This window comes from Dendropsophus ebraccatus, chromosome 2 (assembly GCF_027789765.1).
Source record: "Dendropsophus ebraccatus isolate aDenEbr1 chromosome 2, aDenEbr1.pat, whole genome shotgun sequence".
Classification (NCBI taxonomy): Eukaryota; Metazoa; Chordata; class Amphibia; order Anura; family Hylidae; genus Dendropsophus; species Dendropsophus ebraccatus.
The window spans coordinates 198,892,605-198,919,884 of record NC_091455.1 but is presented as its reverse complement, the minus strand read 5'-3'; the positions used below and the strand labels follow the sequence as shown (position 1 = coordinate 198,919,884).

Genomic DNA, 27,280 nt, shown 5'->3' with positions numbered 1-27,280 from the left:
CACTTCAGGCTGGGGCTTGCATCAGGGGACAGGACTGTGGAGGTAATTTCTTCATAGCTGTAACCCCTCTCTCCCCGGACAGAGAGTGATGCATGTATGTGCCCACATCTGCCCTGCTCATTCCTTCATACTCCCTGCAGTCTCTGTAAGCCCTTGCGTTTCCCATCCTCTCCATTCCTGCTATAATGTAACTGCACTCACACTCAGCTATACACACTGCCATAATGTATCTGCACTTACATTCAGCTATACACAGTGCTTCTATAATGTGCCTGCACTTACACTCAGCCAAACAGCTGTAAATAAAGGTTTCTGTAACTGTCCTGCACAGCTCTGTGATTCTCACTTCCTGATTGGTCAATGCTGAACACATCCCCTTCCCCATTGCTGTCATGTGACCACACAGACCTCTGACAGCAGCCCTTCTTCTCTATTGTAGCCTGTTGTACTACACTACTGCATTATGGGGATCTGCAGCTCCATCCTGTATCTACAAACTGCTGCTGTTTCTTCGGGTTTATGCCCTTACTATACATTATACTCCACATGCTGATTGCTATACTGTACAGTAACTTATAATATCACATATCCTGCTGTTTCTAAATGTTTGTTTCATCTGTTCTACATGTTATTCAGAATAATAAAAAAAAATATTTGGGGGGCGTGTAACCAATTGTTGGCATATCAGTGATTTTTTCAGGGATTTAAGAGTAGATTTGGATTACAAACACGGTCCCGGAATGAATTAACATATTATGCTCGTAATCCAAGGTACCACTGTGTGTGTATATATATATATATATATATATATAAAATCAGTATCTAGCTATAATCAGTAAAAAAATGGACACATACAATACATTCCCTTTGAACAGATGACAAAGAGCATCAGTCAATAAGAGTCATACAAAAACTCCAGTGTAGTGCAGCTCATGAAGCTTCCAAGCAATTGATAGGAAGAGATAATCACTCGGCAGATACTATAAATAAAGCAATGTAGGGCATTTATGCAGTTTTATAACAATATCCCTTTCATCTACTTCAGTCTGCATATATTAAATGCAATGGTCCCTGCTATGAGTCACTATAGCAGCGACGTAAGCTGCTGCCTTTAAATAAGCTCATATGTCGCTTTCATAGAGAAAGAGAGTCCTTTATGTCTGGAGTGACTTGTAAGTACTTGTTCAGTAATAAATATCATACAGGTTGGGAGGCGTGCAAAGTCGGAGACATACATTTTAAGAATACTCCCTTTGACGGTGTGTATCTAGGAATGTAACCGGCATAATGTGGTATTATGTATAGGAATTAACTATATTACCTGTAACTGACACACTGTAAGTGTGTGGGACAGCCATGGGAAAACGCTTACCAAGGCCCTGGATCCACAGCGATAATACACATCACAATGATCATTGTGTGCACAGAGACAATAGACGGGAAATCATTCCTCTACCTTATACTAATATTTCAGGCAAATATTGCTACAATCTACTGTGGTAGGACAGTGTAATAATGGTGATGAGTATTATGACCATGAAGCCCGGGCCTAAATGTTATGTCCTTTTAGAACATAGTACAGTAAAAAAAATAATAAAGTCTCAAAAATTTTCAAAAGTTACGTACAAAATGCAGCAAAAAAACACAAAAAATAGAAATTTTCAGCATTGATACAGATGCAATGAAACAATGATGCAATGATAAATATATGTATATTTTATTTTTTTTTACGGTATTGTCATATACATTATATATATATATATATATATATATATATATATATATATATACACACACACACATATATATATATATATATATATATATATATATATATATATATATGGATGGAAAACCCCTTTTAAATAGACCATGAAGAACTGATGCATAATATATCCCTGTAATTATCCTATTGCCTATAATGCATCCTCATGAGCCGTCATGCTAGTCCTTAGGTCACTCGGCTCTTTGCTGGCTTTCTATGTTGGTTATAATCACTTATTATAGGTTGCTACCCTTAGGCTGCAATCACACGCATCCAGTCATTTTTCAGGACTGTATATTACGTCTGCAATCGTCGTTCACCATGCACAAAAATTTTGTCCATAGTGCATCTGTAATCCGTATTCTTTACAAAGCTAAAAATGGGAAGGTGATAATTAAATGAAGGTGATCTGTAAATAATGCGGACGTTACTTCTGTAATGACTGGAAATTACGGACACTCCCATGGACTTCTATGGGTGCATTTGTGCCGCAATTACAGCCGGTACTAGGGCTCGTCAGTAATTTTTGCAGCACAGATTACGGACAGTATGGTGAACAGCCCAATTAAAATCAATGGGCCCTGAATCTGTCAGTAATTGCAGATACACAAGTGTTAGGCCCTGTTCCCACTGAGCAAAACTAGCGGAATTTCGCGGCGGAATTGTCCGCCACGGAAAGCCGTTAGCCTCCCGCTCATAATGGGAGTCTATGGGAGGCGCGCGCTCATGCTCTATCCGCGCTGAAGAATGAACAAGCCTCCCATAGACTCCCATTATGAGCGAGAGGCTTTCCGCGGCGGACAATTCCGCTAGTTTTGCTCAGTGGGAACGGGGCCTTACTGTCATTATAAAAAATACTTTTGATATGTCCGGGAGACATGTTAAGTTTTGTTCAGACCTGTACCAATCATGAGAATGAGCCGGGAGAAGACTGCGCTCAGTGCAGTCCTCTCCCAGTTCTGTGTCATGTTTTGGGTCAGAAACTTAAAGTCTTACTTCACTGACACAGAGTAGGTAGCAGACCACATGGCAGCATAATCCTCTCCCCGCTCGTTCTCATGGTTGGTCAGGGTCTAAACACTCACGTCTCTCTGACATGTCAAAAATTTTTATAACGTCAAGGACAAACTGATGGAACATGAATGTAGCCTTAGGCCATGTTCTCACATACAGTAGTTTTTTGTAACTCTAAAGGCCCTATTCCACGGGCAGACTGAGAGGAGCAAACGAGCGCTATTAGCGCTCGTTTACTCCTTGTTCCCTGCCACCGCTATTCAACACGGCAGCAGCGAGCGGGTGAGTGCGGGAGGGGCCGCAGGGAGGTGCGATCACCCTGGCAGCCCATAGCATACAGCAGCGGTCTGCTGCCGCCACTCCTATTCCACGGGGTGACGGCAGCAAATCGTTGCTGTACGAAATGTTTGTCTTTCAACATGTTTGAAAGACAAACGACGCAACGATCAGCCGACATGAACGATGCAACAACGGCCCTATAAATACGAAAAAATATGTTGTGTGCACATAGCTTTTACCTGTAAAACAAAACTTGAGGCTCAAAAAGTACAATGTGTGAAGATACAGTAGCCTGACTGTTAAGTGCTTTCACAGTTCTTGTGATGGGGTTAGTAGGTCAAGATCCCTGATTTAAAATAAAAATAAAAAAAATTATTGTTTTGTGTGATCAAAAACCATAGGAGGATCTTCCCAATAAACCCCCTGAAGCGGCTGTGATGGCATCCCGGACGCATAAGCTGACATTCTTTATCGCCTGCTTGGTGGAGGCTACAAATCCTGGTTTTGGCTCCCTTGTTTGCCTCAATTTTCCCATCTTATGTTTTGCATTCAGGGCCATATAAAATATGCCTTTCTTTCAAATAAAGTAATCATGTATGAAACTCCGAGGCGGCTTAAAAACACCCGGTCCTCTTTGTCTGTTGCTTCCCTGCTGCTTTCACTGCATTAAGACAGACATATAGCTCTCCCCATGCTGACATGAAGACCCCCTTATTCCCCAAGGTGAATGGAGATAATCAGGCTGGTATTGTATTTCTCTATCCGCCAGGGACATGCAGTTATTACAGTACAAGACTCACTGTCATGTCACATTGCTTATTTACAGATCAGTCAGCTGGTAAATAAGCTGAAAAAAAACTGCATTTCCGAGGCAAAAAAGAAAAAAAAAAATCATCTTGAATAAAACTGTTGACTTTGGAATTGATTTATTTCGCATTATTATGCTCCCTCTGAGTTTTGCAGAAAATGACTTTATTTTTACATAAAGCCGCCAGAATCCACATTCGACATACGGAGACGACCCAGGAGTTGCGATGACGGATTGCATTTGAAGAGCTTGAGATTTGTATAGGCGCAAATCAGACGGATGAGTCACAAACCGGCAGAGAGGTGGCAGAAACAAGCCGAGCTTTCTGTCCGCCACCAAATGAATTTCTAAATTATTATGTAAACAGGAGATAACTGGATGTGATTATACGCTTCATAAATTACTCGTCCCAGGCAGGTGGGTGGAGCTGGGATTGTACGTATCCATTATGTATGAGGTGGATGGAAGAATACGACCGCACAGGTTATACCCGTCTCACACTGATAGCAACACTTACAATTGTGCTCTTTGATGCTTAGTCGGTGTAAGTGCAAATACACATGGGACAGGTTCTCTGCAAATCCACAACGACTGCAATGAAATTTGCAAGACTAATTCACACAAAAGTATATGGGTGTTGGTCTGGATTTGTCACCACAAATATTCCTCAATATCCTCCAATACATTTATTTTTAATAAAGATTTATGGCACATTTTACTTCCCAATGCGAAAGTGACATTCTATGGATTAAAGGGGTACGCTGATGATTTTTTTTTCTTTCAAATCAACTGGTGTCAGAAAGTTATATAGATTTGTAATTAACTTGTATTTAAAAATCTCCAGTCTTCGAGTACTTATCAGCTGCTGAATGTCCTGCAGAAAGTGGTGTATTCTTTCCAGTCTGACACAGTGCTCTCTGCTGCCACCTCTGTCTGTGACAGGAACTGTACAGAGCAGGAGCAAATCCTCATAGGATCCGCTCGCTCCACAGTGCGCACTGACATGGTTTTCTGCGGCCGATATTCACTGAATAGCAGCCGCATAAAACTGATATGTCAGTTGTTTGCGGCGCTGCTAGGGATCCCGGCTGAAGCGTATACCATGTGTATACGCTCCGGCCGGGATCCCATAGACAGAAAGGTAACGCATATTTTCGGAATAATCACACTCGTTGTATAACAGTCGTGGTTTTAAGAAAATATACGTTGTGTGAACATAGCCTAATCCTGAGAATGAAGATCCATAGCACTGTATCCCCTTGTAGGTTTCTCCGGCACTGCGGCGCCTTGACCACCCACTGTGCAAGGAAGGGAAGTGTGGCCCCATTCAGGTAAATGGGGTAAACAAGACAGTTATGTGTAGGGGAAACGTAGAAGGGGTCACCACGCTTTGTAATTACAGCAGCACCTTCATTTCCGAAATTGGTGGGGGTCCCATAGAGGACAAGATAGGAACACCCCTTTAACCAGAAAAAATATGGCCAGTAACATTCTTAATAAACAAAAACATATGATTGTAAAATTTTGCATGATTCACAGTCAGAAACATAGCTACCTATAAAAACAAGCTGAATGAATGAAAAGGCTCTAATGAATCAGCCGCCATATGTTGGTCTTTACCCCTCTGAATTAAAGTTACATGATGATGACTAACAGGTTAACAACAGCAGGAGGAAATCTCCTCCAGTCCCCGGCCCTGCCGGTGTTACCTGTCACTTCACTGGACCTAGAACTCAATAAAACCTCATAAACAAATATGAGCTTAGCTATACTGTTTTTGCTCATAAAAAGATCACAAAGAAGGCAGCTTATCAGCAGCAGCTGTGTCGCTCCATACAAGAAGGTGGCAGACGACTTGTGCAATGATTTACCCATAGAGGCACAGGTCATTCTAGTTGAGGCCCCACAACTAATGTAGCAAGTAATCCGAATCATTGCAGTGGGTGGATGTGAGAAATACAGCTGGGCATCTACAATGAGAACCATTCCCCCAAAAGCTGCGTCTAAGGCCTCTCTATTAGTGATGAGCGAACTTACCTAACGTTCAGGTTCATCTGAACCCAAGCACTCAGCATTTGACTCCCGCTGACTGAAGAAGGGCTGCATCCAACTTCTTCAGTCGGCGGGAGTCAAATGCTGAGTGATTGGTTTCAGATGAACCTGAACGTTGGGTAAGTTCGCTCAAATTAGGTTTGGATGAACCCAAACGTTCGCTCATCACTACTCTCTATAGCGAACCAGAACCCTTCCCTGAGTTGACGAGAGGCAAGAATCCTAAAATGGCTGTCAATACTTGGGTGTCTGTTACTTTGAGTGATGTTTCAAGGCTCTTTCATGGGTTGGACATTGACTTACAAGGTAGGCACCTATAGATGGCACTAGAGAGACAGCTTTCTTCCTTCTGGAGGAGAGCTAATTAGCATAACTTTTAACCCATGAAGCATTGCCTATAAATCTCCATCCTCTTTTTCCAATGAGAACCAGTACCCACAACCAAATTCATGTCTCATTTAAAAAAAATAAAAAAAAAGGAATAAAAATGTGTGTGTGTGTCTGTATATATATATATTTTTTTCTTGTATTTTACATTTACTTAATCTAGCATACAAACTGTCACGAGGACAGGGAAGCTGGTGGGATTCCGCGGCAGAGAATTCCGCCAGTTTTGCTCCGTGTGAACAGAGCCTAAACTAAACTAAAAGTTTATACAGGCCAAAAGAAACGTCAAGCCATTGATTTGCTAAATTAAAAGTGATTTTTCTGATCACTGGGGGTTAAGTCCAACGGCTAGGACCCCCACTGGATCCAGTCTCCCATGATTAGGTCCTGTAACAGAGTACATACAGTAGAATTAACCTTTCCTCCATTCAACCAGAGAGGACATAAAACCTCTGTGATTGTGTCATAGCCCCCACCAATCGGACAAAAAAAAAAAAAAAATTAAAAAGGACTTTCCATTAGTATTAAATATTGGCTGCCATTGAGATAAAAATAAATAAAAATATTAAACCATTTCAATGCATATGTAATTGTATATTATATTTTTAGTACTTTTTTTTTTTTTTTGTGAACCATACAAAAGAGCATGACATGCAAACAATTAAAGAGCTTATCCAACACATAATTGAATGAACCAGCAGAATCAAAGGAAGGTATAGACTGCATAGATAATCCATGGAGGACGTTACATCTGTGCATTCTACGCTAATTCAGTTTTCTCTCCCAGCGGCGGCGTGCTTAAATAAACTGGGGACCTTGGATTGAGACGTGCTTTCAAATCCCAGTGATTGACTTGCAGTGATTTGGATTTGGTGGCCATAAATCAAGTTTACGGGGCATTAACCTCTTTAATGGTAATCAAGTGGAAGACACATTACAAAAGGCCTATAATCAGCGAGCTGCTAATCAAAGAGAAATCACTGGCCGGCCGTACACCCTGGACCACTAATAACTATGGAAGCAATACGCAGGTTAGTAATCCCATTTCTGCTTTAAAAATTGGGGTCTGGGCAAAACCCCCAGCGATCGACCTCAAAGGGTGAAGTGAGCAACTGAATGAAAAGGGGAGAAAAAAAATATTATGTTTTATTTCTGATATTTTGGTTCAGGGGGGGGGGGGATATTTTTATTATTAATTACTATATTATTTTTATTATTTTATTATTAAATTAGTTTTTCTTTATATTGGTGCGTTTACACCAGGAATGGATTTTAATAAAGGATAGATCCCAGTCTTTCCTGGCCTGTTCCCTGTTTATAGTCTGCTCCTGACTTTGGCTTCAAAGATCTGTCAGATAAATCTCTCTGTGTAAACGCACCATTACACAAAGTGATTACAGGCTAAAATTGCCCCATGTTATAGGACTGGCAAACGCTTGTTTGACGGGTGATTGGGCCGTTTTGACGTGCCAAAAAAAAAAAAAAAAATCTTAGCCGCACATTTTCCCCATGTAAAAAGATGTGCAGCCAATGGTTACTTGCAGGAAAGGCTAACGGAATGATTCTCCAATTCATGCAGAATCACTGATCGAGCGTTGTGAAGACTCTGCATATGAGCCTGATCACCAAGATAGACCAGTCCAGACACGGGCTAAAAAACGGTGGAAGGTTTGAAGCATAAAATCTATCAGGAAAGGCTTAAAGGGGTAGTTCAGTGGAAAAAGCACCAGAGATTTGTAATTTACTCTTGAATCTTCCAGTACTTATTAGCTGCTGTATGTCCCACAGGAAGTGGTGGATCCTTTCCAGTCTGACACAGTGCTCTCTGTGCTCTATTTTCAGTCGGACACAGTGCTCTCTGCTGACATCTCTGGCCGAGACAGGAACTTTGTCTCGGTTTTGTATAATTCCCCATAGAAAACCTCTCCTGCTCTGGACAGTTCCTGTTTCAGAGATGTCAGCATAGAGAACTGTGTCCGACGGAAAATAAAACAACACTTCCTGCAGGACAAACAGCAGCTAATAAGGATGGGAAGACTTGGGATTTTTTAATAGAAGTAAATTACAAATCTATATAACTTTCTGATATCCGTTGATTTGAAAGAAAAAGATTTTCACTGGACAACCCCTTTAAACTCAATGGGGTCTCTTAGGGTCTGTTGGTATCCATCATGCAGCTGTTTACTCCTCCAGTACGGAGTCCCTAATCAAAGCCTCTGATGTGATTTTAGCCTTAGGAGTTCCTTCAATGCATATTTTCTGTTTCTTCATAGATGCTGCTGACTCCCAGTCTTGAATTTATATAGCATTGTGCAACTATGTGCGAGACTCATCATATTACTATTGCTAGACATACCTGGTGACCATACTGACATGGACAGCCTTCTGTAGGATAACTGGGTTGAAGGACATGTTAAAGGAATATGAACCGGGACACTATCCCCCACTAAAGATAGATGGCGGCTGCAGGTATGTTATATTTCTGTGGCTGTGTATTACCTATCGATACCTGGGCCTCAACACTGGTCCTAATCCATTTCAAAATTTCTAGTATCACCTTCATTTATATTAAAGCGACTCTGTACCCACAATCTGACCGCCCCAAACCACTTGTACCTTCGGATAGCTGCTTTTAATCCAAGATCTTTCCTGGGGTCCGTTCGGCAGGTGATGCAGTTATTGAGCTAAAAATTTACTTTTAATCTGGCAGCGCTGTGTCTAACGGCCGGGGCTTACATTAGTATATGCATTAGGCTGGCACACCCTCTCTGTCCTTCCTCCCCACCCTCCTCATTATTAGGAATGCTCCAGGCAGATTGCTCCCTATTCCCCACCTGTGTGCATAATGAACATGGGCTGGATCATTAAGACACCTGTGCAAAGCTCAAACAGCAGTAAATGTTCCTGGATCATTCCTAATAATGAGGAGGGTGGGGAGGAAGGACGGAGAGGTGGTGCCAGCCTAATGCATATACAAATGTACGCCCCGGCCGTTACACACAGCGCTGTAGGATTAAAAATTGTTTTTAGGACAATAACTGCATCACCTGCCGAACGGACCCCAGGACAGATCTTGGATTAAAAGCAGCTATCTGAGGGTGCAAGTGGTTTGGGGGGTCAGATTGTGGGTACAGAGTCACTTTAAAATTAGTCTCCTAAACCCAGTAGACGATTAAGCTGGGGCTAGATGGCAATACCCCATCGACTGCCTGGTCATGACTACCCAATCATGAAAAATCTATTCTCATGATTACTTCACTTTCTGGCACCAGTTGATAAGAAAACCTTTTTTTTCCTGCGGAGTACCAGTTAAAATACCTGGATGTGGTCACTAGAGGCTACAATTAAGTGGGGAAAACATAGTGATAATCAATGGAGAGGGCGGGCCGGATGATGCTATGGGGGCAGCAGGGGTAGATTAAGGGTACCATGGGCCCCAGGCTGTTCAGAAATTGTGGGCCCCCTGCTAACCATGCCCCTTCTAGCCCTGCCCCGACACAAACAAGGAGGGAACATACAAACTCTGTGCAGATGTTGTCCTTGGTCATATTTCAACCAAGGAATGAGCTGCTATTATGCAGCAAGACAGGCAGGGTTATAATGTAGGCAATCTCCCTGGGCCCCCCTGTAGCTAAGGGCCCTGGGCAGGAGCCCAGATTGCCCTCATGATAATCCGCCTATAGAGGGCGTGGCAGTGCTCCTAATAGTACTCCTGGCTGAAGATTACCCCGACTAACAGCGCGGCCCAGCGCCAAGGTGAAAGTTAAGACAAATACCTTCCTCCTCAGCGTTTTTTTGAAAAACTATGTTTTCTAGTTTACTCCCTTACATCCACCTGTCAGAAAAACTCACTAGGGAAGTCACTCTGAATATTTTCTTCGGAAGAAAAAAAAAGTCTGTTTCCATTTGTCTCCGTTTTATTAAATAAAAAAAAATTCAGGTAAGTAGATATCATTGTTGTGAGATGGCACACCACTCATGATGCACAGGAGTCCTGTGAAGCTGGTTACCTGCATTCTGTAGGGTTTCGATGTTCTGAGGACGCGTGGCGAGCTCTGCAACCGTCTGAACAAACTGAGTCCGTGCTCTCTGATACTGCTCAAACACTAGATGGACAAAGACAAAGACGTGTTATAAAATCATCATAGTGCAGAAGAGACTAAAGCTCCGGCAGATCAACCAGATACAACGTCTCACATCAGGCTATAGAGGAGGACAAAATGGACACAAGGATATTAGCTGTTATCAAGCAGGAAAGTAGGAAAGTTCTAACAATTTGTACTGTATTTGTCTTGCAGTTTCTCAGTTCCACCACTAGAGAGGCACTGTTTATTTCTGATGTCCTGCCACACGGTGATTGGCTGAGAGTGAAAAGCTCTTCTCTGAAGAAGGAAGGGGTCCGGATGACTCCACAGTGGAACCAAGGTAAATTAGTATTGTTTTTTGTTTTGTTTTTCAAGCCACCACCTATTTATGTTTTACAGGACTTTCTAGGGCTGCATCCAACTTCTTCAGCCACCGGTAATCCAATACCGAACAATCGGACTCCAGCATGATCGAGTTGTGTCTCTACTTAGTGCACACAAGGTGGGTTATTCCTCTGCAAATATGTACCCTTTAGGTTCCCTCTACCTTTAAAAATCCTCCTAAATTCTATATAGAAAAGATGCAAATTGATAAATAAGACCCATCTACCCTTGTTTTTGGTTTTTTTCACAGTAGCTGTATTTTAACTTTATTCCTCTAGTAATGTTGTTGTATAAGGACTTGTTTTTGGTGTAAGTTGTACTTTTAATTGCGCCATTGGTAGTTTTGTAAATTTTTTTGCATTGTTAAAGGTCTGTAATTCATAGCTTTTAAAAGTAAAAAAGAAAAAATCATTTAAAGAATATGTACCATCAGGTACATCCTCTTTAATCTGACCCACGGATCGAACGGCGCCGTCACGGGGAAGCCGGTACCGCGGTCCGTTCTTGGAACCGTGGCTTGGTTCCCATGTACGGCATTGTTCTATTCACGGGTCCCGGGCCGGAGCTGAAGCACAGGAGGCCGGGCGGCCCGACCCTAGTGGGAGGGAGTTCCCTCCCATCTATCACGCGGGCCGCCTCCTGTGCTTCAGCACCGGTCCGGGACCCGTGGATAGAACAGCGGCATACACGGGAAGCAGGCCAAAACTGACCGCAACACCGGCTTCCCCATACGTGGGTCAGATTAAAGAGGATGTACATCCTGACTAGACTGCCACGGCAACCAGGGGCACCCACGCCTGAGTTTGTGCCAATGGGTGATGGAGGGAGCTCATTCTGTTGAATGACTTAGCTGCTGCTATCACTATTGACTGCAGCATCCAAGGGGTTAAAGTGAACCATCAGCTCCCCTTGATAGCTCCCTAGTGGGCACCGAGGAGGAAGGTATGCCTCTAACCTTCCTCCTCTGTACTGTTCCCGATCCAGCTCAAATATTCCATTAGAAGTAGCAGGCCAGCTTGGCGCTCTGGGGGTGGGGCAGGGCTCCTAATGGTGCTCCGGACCGAGGATTACACTGCTAACGGCACGGGAACATCGCTGAGGAGGAAGGTAAGACATATACCTTCCTCCTCGCCGTCTCCTGTATAATATGGACATAACCAGCTAAGAGTTCCCCTTTAAACTGCCAGGATTTTTCTGAATGCGGCAGCAACGTTAGAGTCTGAGCTATGTATTACAGCCAGGCTACAGCTGCCAATCGTGTGGGCAGCGTGACAGCACCCCCACCACCAAAGTGACCCAATAGTATTGTGTAGAATACAACGGGCCTGTATTTTCTCCAAAACGACGCCACTCTTGTCCTCGGTTTCTGTGCGGTAGTACCATCGAAGTGGGACCATGGGACAGATTGTAACACCGCACACAACCTGAAGGCAGGTGGGGCACTGTTTGTGAAAGAAAGTAGCCATCTTTTCCTCATCCTAAATAGTATTTTTTTTTTAGAGACAGTGTGAACAGAGCCCAAGTTAAAGACGTCAGTAAACGCATCACAGACCCAACACAATGGGGGAGATTGATCAAACATGGTGTAAAGTGAAACTGGCTGAGTTGCCCCTAGCAACCAATCAGATTCCACCTTTCATTTTCCAAAGAGTCTGTGAGGAATGAAAGGTGGAATCTGATTGGTCGCTAGGGGCAACTGAGCCAGTTTCACTTTACACCATGTTTGATCAATCTCCCCTTATAAGTGTAATGTTATATCTTATAAGTGTGACATCACAGTATTATATATTATAATGCGGTGATTACCTTGCAGGACCTGCCGCTGGCTCATGGCTGGACGTGGTGTATCTGCGCCTGGACCCGTAGTCTGGAGCTGTGCTCTGTCTCCAGGATGCCTCTCAGTTTGCGCCTAACAATGTACGTCTCCATGGAGACAGCAGCGGAAGAGGACGCTCCGACGTCTAGTGCATTTCCAGGGGGGGGGTAATCTGAGCGACACGTGTAGCCCAGGCCTCCCTGACGTCACCTCAGTTAGAACTTTCGCTCCCCCCTTCGCTCCATACCGAATGGACTCTTCCAAAGCTTCTCGCCCAGAAGGGAGGAGGTTGCGTGTCTGTTGCTATGACAACATCAGGGCATGTTGAACGTTGGACAGTGAGGTCACGGAGTCGGTGTCGTCACGTGTTTAAAGAAAAAAAAAAAAAAAAAAAAAGCGCGTTTTCCCCGACGGCGGGAAGACAGCTGCGTGACGCAGCGGGGACGAGTGCGCTGAGGCGCAAATGACCGTGTGAGAGGAATTAATAAAGATAATAAAGTCGCATGCAGTCCACAAAACACGGTGAATGCGGCTTTTTCTATGTCATGCAGCCGTCTATCCTCGTTTCTGACAGGACTATTACCTCACAATTCCTATTTAATAGGTCACATTTACCTCACACGTCACTGTTTCATGTCTGTGAGGTAAATTATTCATTACAGCAATCAGTGGCTCGCCAGCTGTGACAGAACTACAACTCCCACCGTGTCAGGGCATGATGGGAGTTGTCGTTTCGCCACAGCTTGCGTTACAATCTGTATATAGTCACTTTCCCCATGTTAATGGGTTGTAATTGAGGGTGTAAAAAATTCTAGCTATTCCAAGTATTCAGAAAATGTCAGCCATGTACTACGATAGTGATGGGGATTTACCGTATCCAGCAACTGGATAAACATACAAAGTATATCCGTGACCGTGCCGCCATATAGGGAGCGTGTCATAAATCACCAGCCCTGGGTATTATAAGAGTCTATACACACACGGCAGATATTTCTGTAACCGTCCCATTCATCTGTACGTTATATACGCCTGGATATTATAAAAGTCTATACACACACGGCAGATATTTCTGTAACCGTCCCACTCATCTGTACGTTATATACGCCTGGTTATTATAAGAGTCTATACACACACGGCAGATATTTCTGTAACCGTCCCATTCATCTGTACATTATAATCGCCTGGTTATTATAAGAGTCTATACACACACTGCAGATATTTCTGTAACCGTCCCATTCGTCTGTACGTTATATACGCCTGGTTATTATAAGAGTCTATACACACACGGCAGATATTTCTGTAACCGTCCCATTCATCTGTACGTTATATACGCCTGGTTATTATGAGTCTATACACACACGGCAGATATTTCTGTAACCGTCCCATTCATCTGTACGTTATAATCGCCTGGTTATTATAAGCGTATAGTCACACACAGCAGATATTTCTGTAACCGTCCCATTCATCTGTACGTTATATACGCCTGGTTATTATGAGTCTATACACACACAGCAGATATTTCTGTAACCGTCCCATTCATCTGTACGTTATATACGCCTGGTTATTATGAGTCTATACACACACAGCAGATATTTCTGTAACCGTCCCACTCATCTGTACGTTATATACGCCTGGTTATTATAAGCGTATAGTCACACACAGCAGATATTTCTGTAACTGTCCCCTTCATTTGTACGTTATAATCGCCAGCTTGGGTTATTATAAGTGCATATTCACACACAGCAGGTTTGGGTCTATAAGGTCCCATTCATGTGTATACTGTATAAGCATCTATCCACACACGGCAATTTCTACAAATCTGCTGGAATCCATGCGTTTAACGCCTTAAGGAAGCGATTTTCAGTCACGTAAATTTCCGTAACAAATTCCACCATATTTGAACCCGCCCTTAGCTGCGGCATGCATCCCTAGAGCTCTAATATATATATATATATATATATATATATATATATATATATAAACAGAGGCTTGTATAGATTGGTTCCCCTTCATAGTAACCTATACTGTTAATCCAATGCTATTCCCTAATATTTCTGTTTATGTTTTTTTACAGATCATCTCCTGTAACCCCGGCAAGGTAGGGATTATACTTCAGAAGCGTCAAATCTTCAAGGCTGGGTTCATACATAACATTTGGCCGGTGTTTTTTAGCCTTAACCAGAAATTGAAGAAAAGCAAGGAAAATCGTTGCGATTTTAACATGTACTTTAATGTATTGCTTGGTGTCTCGTGGAGGTCACCACCAGCTAAAATTGAAAACACATGATAAAAATGCACAGTGTGAATTTAACCTTATGGGAAAATGTGCACTTTTTTGTGTTTTTTTTTTTACTCATTCCTGGTTTTGATTTAAAAAAAAATGACCAGATGCTACATGTGAACCCAGCCTTACACGGCTGGAAAATCCTGAAACACAGTATACAGCAGATGTTAGTTGTCGTCATTGGCATACAGTCAGTACAATGGGATAACAATACTGTAACAAGCAGCTGTCATTTTGGGGTAAAATATTCATATTTTATCTGTTCTGTCCATTTTTATGTCTGAAAAATATATAATTTTCAGTTAATAATGGAAAGGGTGGATTTACATGTGGTGGCTTTAAAAGAAATGTCTGTGAAGATCTGCTTCATCCATGTCAATGGGGCTGCTATGGCGGCATGGTGAAGAATGGAACAGTCATGAAAATTAAGGCTTTGTTCCCACAAAGTAATTTTTCTCAGTATTTTGCAACCAAAACCAGGAGTGGATTAAAAACAAAGAAAGGCTCTGTTCACACACTGTTGAAATTGAGTAAATGGCCGTAATTTAATGGCAAATAATTGCTGTTATTTCAAAATAACAGGGGCGGTTTTAAAATAACGTAAATTTTTTTGCCTTTAAATGGCGGCCATTCACTTCATTTCAACAGTGTGTAAACATAGCCTTTCTGTGTTTTCAATCCGCTCCTGGTTTTGGTTGCAAAACTACTGTGTCTCTCACACCTAAGGCTGCATTCACACTTTCATTAGTTTTAAAGGACTGTATATGATTTCTGCATTTGTACGCAATCCGCAAAAAAAATTAATGCGTATTGCATCAATTATCTGTATTTTTTGTGGATCAAAGAAAGGAAAAGTGACGGTTAAATAAGTGGAAATGGTTTAAAATGATCACTTATCTGAATTTTTTTTTTACATATTTGAGAGAAAGACATTTCTTCCGTAAAAATTACGGATCCACTAACAATATGGATGTTCCCATAGACTTCTATGGGATTGTCTGTGCTTCAATTGTGGTCCATACTAATTAAGTTATCAATTCTTGCAGACCATAAAACATGGATTACGAATCCGTAAAACTAGGGACAGTGTGAACAGCACAATTGAAATCAATGGGCCCTAAATTTGTCCGTAATTGAGGACAAAACTAAAGAACGTGTGAATGTAGCCTAATAAGGCAGGTTTTAGTGAATGAATTCACATTGGGCAAATTGGTTGTATTCATCTGAATAAAGTGTGCAAACATCCATGTGCTTCCCACTATAATAACCCCACTCATATCAATGGGGATGAAATCTGCTCCATGCAATCTCTCTTGTAAATGCTACCATAATGGTGGTAAATAAACTACCAGGCAAGAAAACTACACTACACTAAGTGCACAATATTTCCCACAATGCAAATTATGGAACTAGTTGTTTGTATTGATAGAAAAAAATTAAGAAAGTAAGGATAAAAATAAATTATAGCCAAATCTTAACAGCTAATGTAATGACACAGGCCTGTTTCTTGGTGCTGGGTGTAGTTGCAGGACATTGTCCCTGTTCACTGCCATATTTTTCTTTAAACTTTGAACTTGTCTTTAATTTTTAAAATGTATTGTCACACAGTGCATAAGGCTGTATTTACATGACACAGATTTGTTGCAGAAAATTGGGTGACTGGAAATCACCTCCATTCACCTGAACTGGTAGTTTTGGCAGCAAGTACATAGATACTTACAAGCTCCCTTGATATATGTAGAACAGTCAATGAAATTTCTGCAATATATCTAAAGGATCCTTCAAGAAGTCCTAATAATTTCTATAGGACACATTAATCTAAATAATTTTAAAAAAATACATTAGCTTGTATCAGTGCCAAAAGGAAATTTATATATTTATTTATTTTGGATGATCCCAAAATGTATGCCACTTGTTTAGGTCCTGAAGATAGAACCAGATCCAAGAAACTAGTGCAGGTGAACATCACGCTTTCTCAATAAGTTTTTACACAAAAAGAAGCAAACATCACAAATAACTAGTGCACAAAGGCAGAAAACAAATCAAACTTTGTTTTTATGTAGCTTTATTTATTTATTTCTGACTGTATAGGTTTTTACTTTTCTAACTAAACTCGTGGGACAAAATAGGCATAAAATATGTTCATTTGCATCTTTTCTTTTTCTTATTTGCTTATGGTAAGTCTTCAGGCTCCAAAAGTTTTGGGATCCTATAAAGAGATCCTGAATAAATAAGTCAGCTTATTTTTGTGTGTGTTTGTGTCCCTCACATGAAAAAAAATAGGCATAGTAGTATAAACATGGCCTAAGTCCAATAGAAATTAAGGGGAATCAACAAAAAATAGCTTTTTTAAGTAAATCAGTAAGGCTGGAATCACACATGCAGATTTTGTACTGTTGTAGTTTTTTGTTTTTTTTGTCCATTTAGTGGATGTAAAGGAGGATAAATGTACCATCCTCTCCTCTATCAATTTCTTTATGGATAATTTCTCTGCTTTTGTATAATTTCACCTAAAGGCTATGTTCACACGCTGCTTTTGGGCCTCATTTTGAGCCTTAAACTGCTTGGGGAAGAAAAGAAAAAAAGAGCAAGCCTGTGTTTACGCATAGTATTTCTGTCAGTATTTTGGTCAGTATTTTTTCAACCAAGATCAGGAGTGGAACTGACAGGGGTAAAATTATAAAGGAAAGATGTGCACAGTTTCTGTGTTTTTTTAAACCCACTCTGGTTTTGGTTGAAAAATACTGAACAAAATACTGACACTATATCTGAACATAGACCAAAAGTAATTATGGGAAAAAACAGTCCTTTTTTTGCTTTTGATCTAATTTTTCATCAATTTATGACTAAAATTGTAAAAAAAAAAAAGATGTGTGAACAAGGCCTAAAACTAAACAAATATATAGGAAATAAAAAGTACTAATTTGAACACCATGCTTTTTTTCATTTGTTTTGGGTCCTGCGGGGGAAAATGGATCTGACTAGACTTATGCCAGCTGATATATTTCCCTTTGCTCTGTATCTTTTGAATGATTTACTGTGCTTCCTATTTTAGGGCTGGGTTCACACTACATATATTTCAGTCAGTATTGTGGTCCTCATATTGCAACCAAAACCAGGAGTGGATTAAAAACACAGAAAGGCTCTGTTCACACAATGTTGAAATTGAGTGGATGGCCGCCATATAATGGCAAATATTTGCTGTTATTTTAAAACAACGGCTGTTATATTGAAATAATGGCCGTTATTTACTGTTATATGGCGGCCATCCACTCAATTTCACCATTGTGTGGACAGAGCCTTTCTGTGTTTTTAATCCACTCCTGGTTTTGGTTGCAATATGAGGACCACAATACTGATTGAACCCAGCCTCAATTTGTATCTAAAAACCATAAGGGCTAAACATGGAGCAACCAACTGTGATGGGAATTGACTATGCTTTTCCTGGTATTTTGAACCATTATTTCCATTATTTTATAGTTAAACTACATCTTTTATCAATCTATTTTTCCTCTAATTTTTTATTTCAAAATTTTCATAAACGCTTGCACAATTTAGCATAGGAAATTTATTAGGACTACTTAACATCTAGGGCAGGGACTATTAAGGCTATGTAAAGCTAGGGCCTGGTGTAAAGCCACACATTTTGAAGCAATGGCTACCACGAGTGTTCATTCTTTAATGTCTTTGGGATGTAATCTAGGTTATATCGACCATTAATAAGCTATTATGTATATGGAAAGACAGCAGAATACGTGACTTGGACATATTGAGGATTGTATAGGGAAGTTTGGCACAGAAACTAGGAAATACATTTAAATGATTTGTAATATTTAATATCCTAGTAGTTTCTATGGATTTGAATTAAAATTTCTAAATAATGCATAATCAGAAACATAGATCAGGGTATTGAACAAATTGAAAATTTTAAGGCAAAAAAAATAATATATATATATATATATAGAGAGAGAGAGAGAGAGAGGGGGGGGGGGGATTTTTATGCCATTGTACATGGGACTAAAATAATATTTTCCAGGACAGTATCAGAGGTCAGTCACCAACACAAATTCTCATGGTACAGTAGAGATTTACTATTCACATGCATAATGTCCTAATACCATGTAATCTGCAGAAACAACTCCAGTCACACAAGCAACACTGATAGTGAGACACTGATTTCCTGCAGCCTGGAAATTCACCAAACTAGGTTCATATTCTCAATAAAGACCAACATTCACCCTCTCACATGCCCTCTACTTTTACTTGTTGCTAATTTTACTAGAAATGTTATAATTTTAAGGGCATGTCCAGGCATTAAGATTTCTTGAAAGAGTGGATTTGGAAGTGGAGAAGTCTCAGTCTTTCCTTTATATACATCTTCCATGTATGATCCAGTCCCACCATGGGAGTTAAACACTACAAAAATCCCAAACATGAGACCGCACCCTAATGATTAATAAAACTGTGCATAAAAAATTGTTAGGGAAACACAGCTATAATACTGACATATACAGTTTATTCCATCGTCTAGTCTTAATATAATTCTGTAGTAGTCCTGGAAGAAAAATTAGAGGAAATGTTTTAACTCTAGCTACACTAGAAAGGGAGAATTATTTCACATGAACAAAATGCAAAAGAAAATGTACCTAAAACTCCATTCTCCTAGTTCCCATATTTGTGCTTATTTGCTGTCATGTTGCCAATACTGAATGAAACACATAAAAAAAAAATCTCAAATTCCCATATTATTTCAGGGAGTACAGTATATCTCATCAAGTTCTATAATAAAAACATTACTATGAATCATGCTGCAATGTATAAATGTTAATTTACAAGGCTCAGAATTTATAGAGAAAACCTCCAAAACCCTCCCTTTGGTTCTTAAATGTTTCAGAAAAATGCAGCATGAAGAAAGTGTGTCAAAGGTTGGGTCACAGCCTCACAAGGTTTAACGTCTCAAGGCCTAATAGTAAACCCAGGCAACATATAAGGCCTTTCTGACTGAATTAACAGCACACCCCCAAATAATATGTGATTGTCATTTACACATAAAAAGTATTTGTTGCACATTTATGCTTATGTGTCACTTTGTTCTCTGGCCCATTGTGATGCATTTACTTAGAGAAAAAAAAAGATTATAATGATATGTTTAGTGTAAAGTATGTACACTTTGAGGTAAATTTGAAATATGTGTTATGTCTCTCTCCTGTGCATAATTGTGTATGTTGTATAGAGAGCATGTGTTATGTATTGGGTGTATGTAGTGATCATTGTACTGTGCATGCTAAAACATGTAGGGATAGATAGATAGATAGATAGATAGATAGATAGATAGATAGATAGATAGATAGATAGATAGGAAATAGATAGATAGATAGGAGATAGATAGATAGATAGATAGATAGATAGAATATAGATAGATAGATGATAGATAGATAGATAGATAGATAGATAGATAGATAGATAGATAGAAGATAGATAGATAGAAAGATAGATAGATAGATAGATAGATAGATAGATAGATAGATAGAAGATAGATAGATAGATAGATAGATAGATAGATAGATAGGAGATAGATAGATAGAAGATAGATAGATAGATAGATAGATAGAAGATAGATGATAGATAGATAGGAGATAGATAGATAGATAGATAGATAGATAGATAGATAGGAGATAGATAGATAGATAGATAGATAGATAGATAGGAGATAGATAGGAGATAGATAGATAGATAGATAGATAGATAGATAGATGATAGATAGATAGATAGATAGATAGATAGATAGATAGATAGACAGATAGCAGATAGATAGACAAATAGATAGATAGATAGATAGATAGATAGATAGGAGATAGATAGATAGATAGATAGATAGATAATAGATAGATAGATGATAGATAGATAGATAGATAGATAGGAGATAGATAGATGATAGATAGATAGATATGGGATGACAGGTATGAAGTAGATATATTCCTGTTTGCTTTCTATTATATCCACTGAAAACATATGTAAAACAATTGAATAAAGTTACTAAATAACTTGAAATCATGTAGTTTTATGGCATTGAAGCTTAATGGCAGACCCTAGCTTATGCTGTTTTATAACTCTATTCCTACCATTACATAGAATAATAATGATGATAAAACATAATGTAATGAGATTCTGTAGCTGTTAGATTTTGTCCCCTGTAATCTGGAAAGAAACAAGAAAGCAGACAGAGACCTGGAACTAATACAAATGAGTTTTACACAGGATTACAACTTTGCCTATAGAGGTCAATCAGTCCTGACTCATAAGTTTTCAGATGAGATCCTCTCCATACAGTGTGTAATGGTCAGAGCAGATGGAGCAGGCCAATGTGATATCTACCCATGGAGCTCAGTATACTGTAATAATAGGAACAGAAATACAAATGACTGATGAATTCAGCAAATGCTGTGAATGTCTGTGCTCTGAAAATAGAAACAAAAGGTAATTGCAATGACCATTTACTAAACAATAGAGACAATGTGGCCTGCACAGTAACCTGCACAGATCACATTAGACTAATTGATTAGATAGAAGGTAGAGAGTGCACCATGGGGAGGGACACTGATCCCCACTGATCCCCAGCACCTCCATATCAGCTACTCACACAATGTTACGGATAGCATCCTGGCCTTGTAGACTTGTTTCTTGCTTGGAGTTATTAGTTGTTGCTGCTTATCCTTAGTTTAGGTAGATGTAAATGTTATATACATATGTATATGTTGTGCTGTTGTGGTTGCACTGTTTATCCTCCTCTGATGTGGTGATTGTATTATTATTTACTAAAATTTGACATATTCCAAACAAATAGGATACGTTCAGATTCTAGAATGGATTGTATCTACATTAATGATTGACAGTAAAGGGAACTAGTCTCTATATTATAATGCCTACACAGGACAGAAAGTGACTTTATACATCATTGCTTACTGTACTAGTTATAGCCATAAATACTAAATAAACCAGTCCCAGCGCTTCTCTCCGTCTCCAGCTGATCAGCCTATAGCGCTTCGCTTCCCCACGCCTTGTATTCTATACATTGTCCCAGGCAGCACAGTCGCTTTATGTAGATCTCTCCACTTCTATGGATAGATACAGTAGATGACAGGAGACGCAGCGAGACTAGGAAACAGTATCAACCCCTGGGTAATGTATGGTATGTATCCCACTATTAGTATAACCCGACAGCAAACAAGCCCGTGTGCTGCTGCTGGTGCGACACAAGCCTGCTTGGAATAAGACAGGAGGAGGAGGGGGAGGGAGAAGGGGAGAGGGTGGAAAGTAAAGAATGGCTCATTACTGAGATCCATCTCCTGCTACACAGTCCCGGCACTGTCAGGGGGGCCAGAGGGGGCGCCCGAGGGACAACACTACTGCAGCAGGGGGGCACAAGGGTATGCAGGACAGCCGGCACACAGGCCTGGCCCATCCCATGCTTGCTGCATCTCGCTATAGGAGGCAATTCAGCATTAACCCTAAATCGCCCACAGTGGCAAGTCATAAAGAAAAGAAACCACAAAGACCATTGTAAGGTAGAGGAGATAAATATGTGGAAAATGCATAATAACAGCACACAAGGATAGCTGAAAGAGGGAAAGTATAACATGGTGTTGTTACCGCAGTGGAGATGAGGAGTGGAGGGCAGCTTGCTGGGTTGTATTAAAATAGATGGAAATATTTATATGGGTAAAATAAGAGACCTTTATATGATATCAACCACTCTTATTGTAGTACTACAAGAGGATTAGTATTAGTAGCCTTTATAGGTGGGGCTCATAATAATAGGGAGATAGTAAAACATATTAATATATATATATATATATATATATATATATATATATATATATATATATATATATATATATATATAGTCTAAAGGCTAAAGGTAGGGTGCTCTGTGTAGACAGCTAATGTACTATCAGTAAGGTACAACAGCTGACTTATCCTGAACTGGATGATGGGTGATACATAGGGTTCTCCAATCTATACCTGTGTACCATTTATTCCTACAATATGCAGAAAAAAACATGGAAAAAAAGCTTGTGATGAGGACAATAACCTATAGGCTTCCCTTGGCATCGGTGCCATTAATGTGTAGACCAACAGTGGGTGAGTGTGCTGTGCCCCCCTGGCAGTGCGGGAGGCTCGGTGCCCCCTACTCTCCAGAGTCCTGACCAGTCTACAGACACAACACCAAGTTCACATTCAACATCGTCTGCCGCTTCTAATTAAATTCTGCGCTGCCAGAGGCTCTGATAGAGAGGGAGCTGTGCATAATATCTCTAGGGGGAATAACATTATGTCACATGGCGTATTTGGAGGGGATAGGTAACAGATAGATAGATAGATAGATAGATAGATAGATAGATAGGAGATAGATAGATAGGAGATAGATAGATAGATAGATAGATAGATAGATAGATAGATAGATAGGAGATAGATAGATAGATAGATAGATAGATAGATAGATAGGAGATAGATAGATAGATAGATAGATAGATAGATAGATAGATAGGAGATAGATAGATAGATAGATAGATAGATAGATAGATAGATAGGAGATAGATAGATAGATAGATAGATAGATAGGTAGATAGATAATAGATAGAAGATAGATAGATAGGAGATAGATAGATAGATAGATAGATAGGAGATAGATAGATAGATAGATAGATAGATAGATAGATAGATAGATAGGTAGATAGATAATAGATAGAAGATAGATAGATAGATAGATAGATAGATAGATAGGAGATAGATAGATAGATAGATAGATAGAAGATAGATAGATAGATAGATAGATAGGAGATAGATAGAAGATAGATAGATAGATAGATAGATAGATAGATAGATAGATAGATAGATAGATAGGAGATAGATAGATAGATAGATAGGAGATAGATAGATAGATAGATAGATAGATAGATAGATAGATAGATAGGAGATAGATAGATAGATAGATAGATAGATAGATAGGAGATAGATAGATAGATAGATAGATAGATAGGAGATAGATAGATAGATAGATAGATAGGAGATAGATAGGAGATAGATAGATAGATAGATAGATAGATAGATAGATAGATACTATACAGGCATTAAATAGGTAGGGACAGATGTGAATCACATCAATATAGGTAATATTGAGAGATGTGTATGAAAAGGGGTTAGGAGTAACATCAGAATATACATAGATGCATATGATAAATAGATAGATAGAAAGTAAAGCGATTATATGAGAGCTATAAAAACAACGTGTGATCACTATACAATATGGAGGAAAGAATATGCTACAGTAATATAGAATTGCTGGCTGCTGTAATGCTCTCACAGACTGGCTATAACTGTGCCCGGTCCATACACCGGCTATAACTGTGCCCGGTCCATACACCGGCTATAACTGTGCCCGGTCCATACACCGGCTATAACTGTGCCCGGTCCATACACCGGCTATAACTGTGCCCGGTCCATACACCGGCTATAACTGTTTCGGGCAGGTCTCTTTAGCCCAGTTGTAGACATTTATATTACTATTGATACCATATGTCTGTATGTTGTTTGCCTAAGATGAAAATGATGAGCAGAGGGCTATGATGTACAAACAGATAGAGGGGGCAACTAAAGTAGCATTCCATCAGTAGGTTGGGTCCCATATTCCAATGCCCGTCACTATACAGAAGTATCACGGGAGGCGTCACATACTGATATTTTGTCCTATACTGGTGTAGAGCAGGGAGGTCTCAGGAATAGTGACTGCCACAGATGATCGGATGCAGTCGGCGCTTCTTCTGCGCATGCGCTTCCCATTCCCGTCGCTCTGATCGTATAATGGGAACTGGTAATCGCGCATCAGCGCTTATACTCACTACTGCATTATGCACAGCATCTATAGTATTGTATCCTACACGTCTTCACAATGACACTTTTGTTAAAGCTGTATTCTTTAATGATCCCCAACCAGTGGCTCACCAACTATTGCAAAACTACAACTCCCAGAATGCCTTCGGATGTCCAGTCATGATGTAAATTGTAGTTTTGCAACAGCTGTACAGCCACAGGTTGCACTAGTTTTATAGCAAACAATGTGACATCAGTCTTAGAAAAGGCCCAGTGTCTATAGTGACCGTGCAAACAGCAGTGTGTTTGTAGGTTGTGAGCTTTTGGTTGTGCAATGTGCACAGTGCCCACACTCATTACTAGTCCGTGATAATGTATGACATATTTAATAGAGGATGGCAAGATATAAGGCGTATAATACGTGTCAGTGTATCTATTCAGTCAGTATAATACGTGTCTATGGTATCTATTCAGTCAGTCAGTCAGTCAGTAATACTTTCCATTACCATACATCATGTACCTGTGACCTGGCAGTTTTAGTGCCACAAACTGATGGGCTGGAATGTATTTATAACATTTAGGCCCAATGTCATCATTTAATTGAACCAGATGACAAATAAACAGGATTATATATGAAACAAGCCAGTTAGTCCCGGCCCAGAGAACTAGTCCTAACCAATAATAACTAAGATCCTATAGGAGGATATAGGAATCAATCGGTCTGTAGTAAAACTCCCAAATGCAAAGCGAGTTTTTTTTTTTGTTGTTTTTTTGTTTGTTTGTTTTTCTGCAGCTGAACTTTTAGTGTAGACTTGTATTCAGTGTGAGTGCAGACATGAAGGGAATGTACTTGGGTTACTTTATGGCTGGGGCTACTTGCAGTCTGCACATCTCCTTTCTTACCAGCTATCTTGGAAAATGCTGATACTTTGCGATCTTTTTCCTTATTTATCTATAACATTGACCCCTGGGGGAGAAGCTGTCAGAACTAGTGCCAGGTCAAAGCCCATAGCAGCTATAACCTATGGAAGCTTCCGAGATATTATGTCTGAAACGTGGCCGCTATTTCCTACACGTTATTCTTGTATTAGTTTTATCAGTATCTTTTTCTCCGTTTTGCATAATCATGAACTGGTCTAGTCTATGCCCCATATACCTGACATGTTCTGTAGTATGCCCCATATACCTGACATGTTCTGTAGTATGCCCCATATACCTGACATGTTCTGTAGTATGACCCATACCCCTGACATGTTCTGTAGTATGCCCCATATACCTGACATGTTCTGTACTATGCCCCATATACCTGACATGTTCTGTAGTATGCCCCATATACCTGACATGTTCTGTACTATGCCCCATATACCTGACATGTTCTGTACTATGACCCATATACCTGACATGTTCTGTAGTATGCCCCATATACCTGACATGTTCTGTACTATGACCCATATACCTGACATGTTCTGTAGTATGACCCATATACCTGACATGTTCTGTAGTATGCCCCATATACCTGACATGTTCTGTACTATGACCCATATACCTGACATGTTCTGTACTATGCCCCATATACCTGACATGTTCTGTACTATGACCCATATACCTGAGATGTTCTGTAGTATGCCCCATATACCTGACATGTTCTGTACTATGACCCATATACCTGACATGTTCTGTAGTATGCCCCATATACCTGACTTGTTCTGTAGTATGCCCCATATACCTGACATGTTCTGTACTATGACCCATATACCTGACATGTTCTGTAGTATGCCCCATATACCTGACATGTTCTGTAGTATGCCCCATATACCTGACATGTTCTGTACTATGACCCATATACCTGACATGTTCTGTACTATGACCCATACCCCCGGCTTGTTCTCTCTATGACCCTAATATGTACTGTATAGCTGTCTCCAGTGAATGACATGCTGTTATTCGTAGTGGGATTCGTCTTGCAGGTGTAGACTTTGGAGAATGGTTTAAGTATAGTAAAGAGTCTCCTCCTCATTGTAATGTGTATGGAGAACAGGTTTGTTCTGTGATAGATACATTGTAGGTTGAGGGTTATGTGACCTATATCGCTCCTTCTGGCTGTTATATATGGATCCTTCATCCCACATCCCATCCCTCCTATAGAGGAGCCTTCTGCGTCTGACAAGCCTTCCATTTGCCGCAGTGAATGTATATGTTGCGTTTATCACAATCTGCCAGTGAGCTGTAATATAGTTATAGGTCCCATATCGCTATTTTTCCAGTTCATCAAGTGCAATCTACGTGATGTGTCCTGGGGAGAGTGGAGCGCCCCTTACAGCAGGAGCTCCATCCCCATCAGCACTGCTTCCTCCATAATACATATTCTTTCTATAGACTGCCACTATATACCTGCGGTAACACATAGGACTGGCTTCTATTTGTACCCAGGAAGCTGGAGGGTGGCAGGACCATTGCAGGAGGTGGCAGCACCATTGCAGGAAGTGGCAGCACCATTGCAGGAGGTGGCAGGACCATTGCAGGAGGTGGCAGGACC

The 27,280-nt window shown here is 40.2% G+C and overlaps 1 protein-coding gene and 1 long non-coding RNA gene across 4 annotated transcripts in view; one reads left to right on the top strand and one right to left on the bottom strand.

The window, feature by feature from the left end:
• The window catches only part of SPAG6 (sperm associated antigen 6), a 103,845-nt gene extending 90,912 nt beyond the window's left edge, over nucleotides 1-12,933 (bottom strand). The window contains exons 1-2 of the mRNA XM_069959053.1: nucleotides 12,581-12,933; nucleotides 10,316-10,411 (exon numbers count right to left, since the gene is read on the bottom strand). Coding sequence (XP_069815154.1) covers nucleotides 10,316-10,411; nucleotides 12,581-12,605 — 121 coding nt within the window. The 5' untranslated portion in view covers nucleotides 12,606-12,933. The remainder of the gene's footprint in view (nucleotides 1-10,315; nucleotides 10,412-12,580) is intronic.
• LOC138783838 (uncharacterized) overlaps nucleotides 12,745-27,280 on the top strand; it is a 161,546-nt gene continuing 147,010 nt past the window's right edge. For all 3 annotated transcript variants that reach the window (XR_011361762.1, XR_011361763.1, XR_011361764.1), the window contains exons 1-2: nucleotides 12,745-13,112; nucleotides 14,665-14,688. This is a non-coding gene — a long non-coding RNA (uncharacterized lncRNA). The remainder of the gene's footprint in view (nucleotides 13,113-14,664; nucleotides 14,689-27,280) is intronic.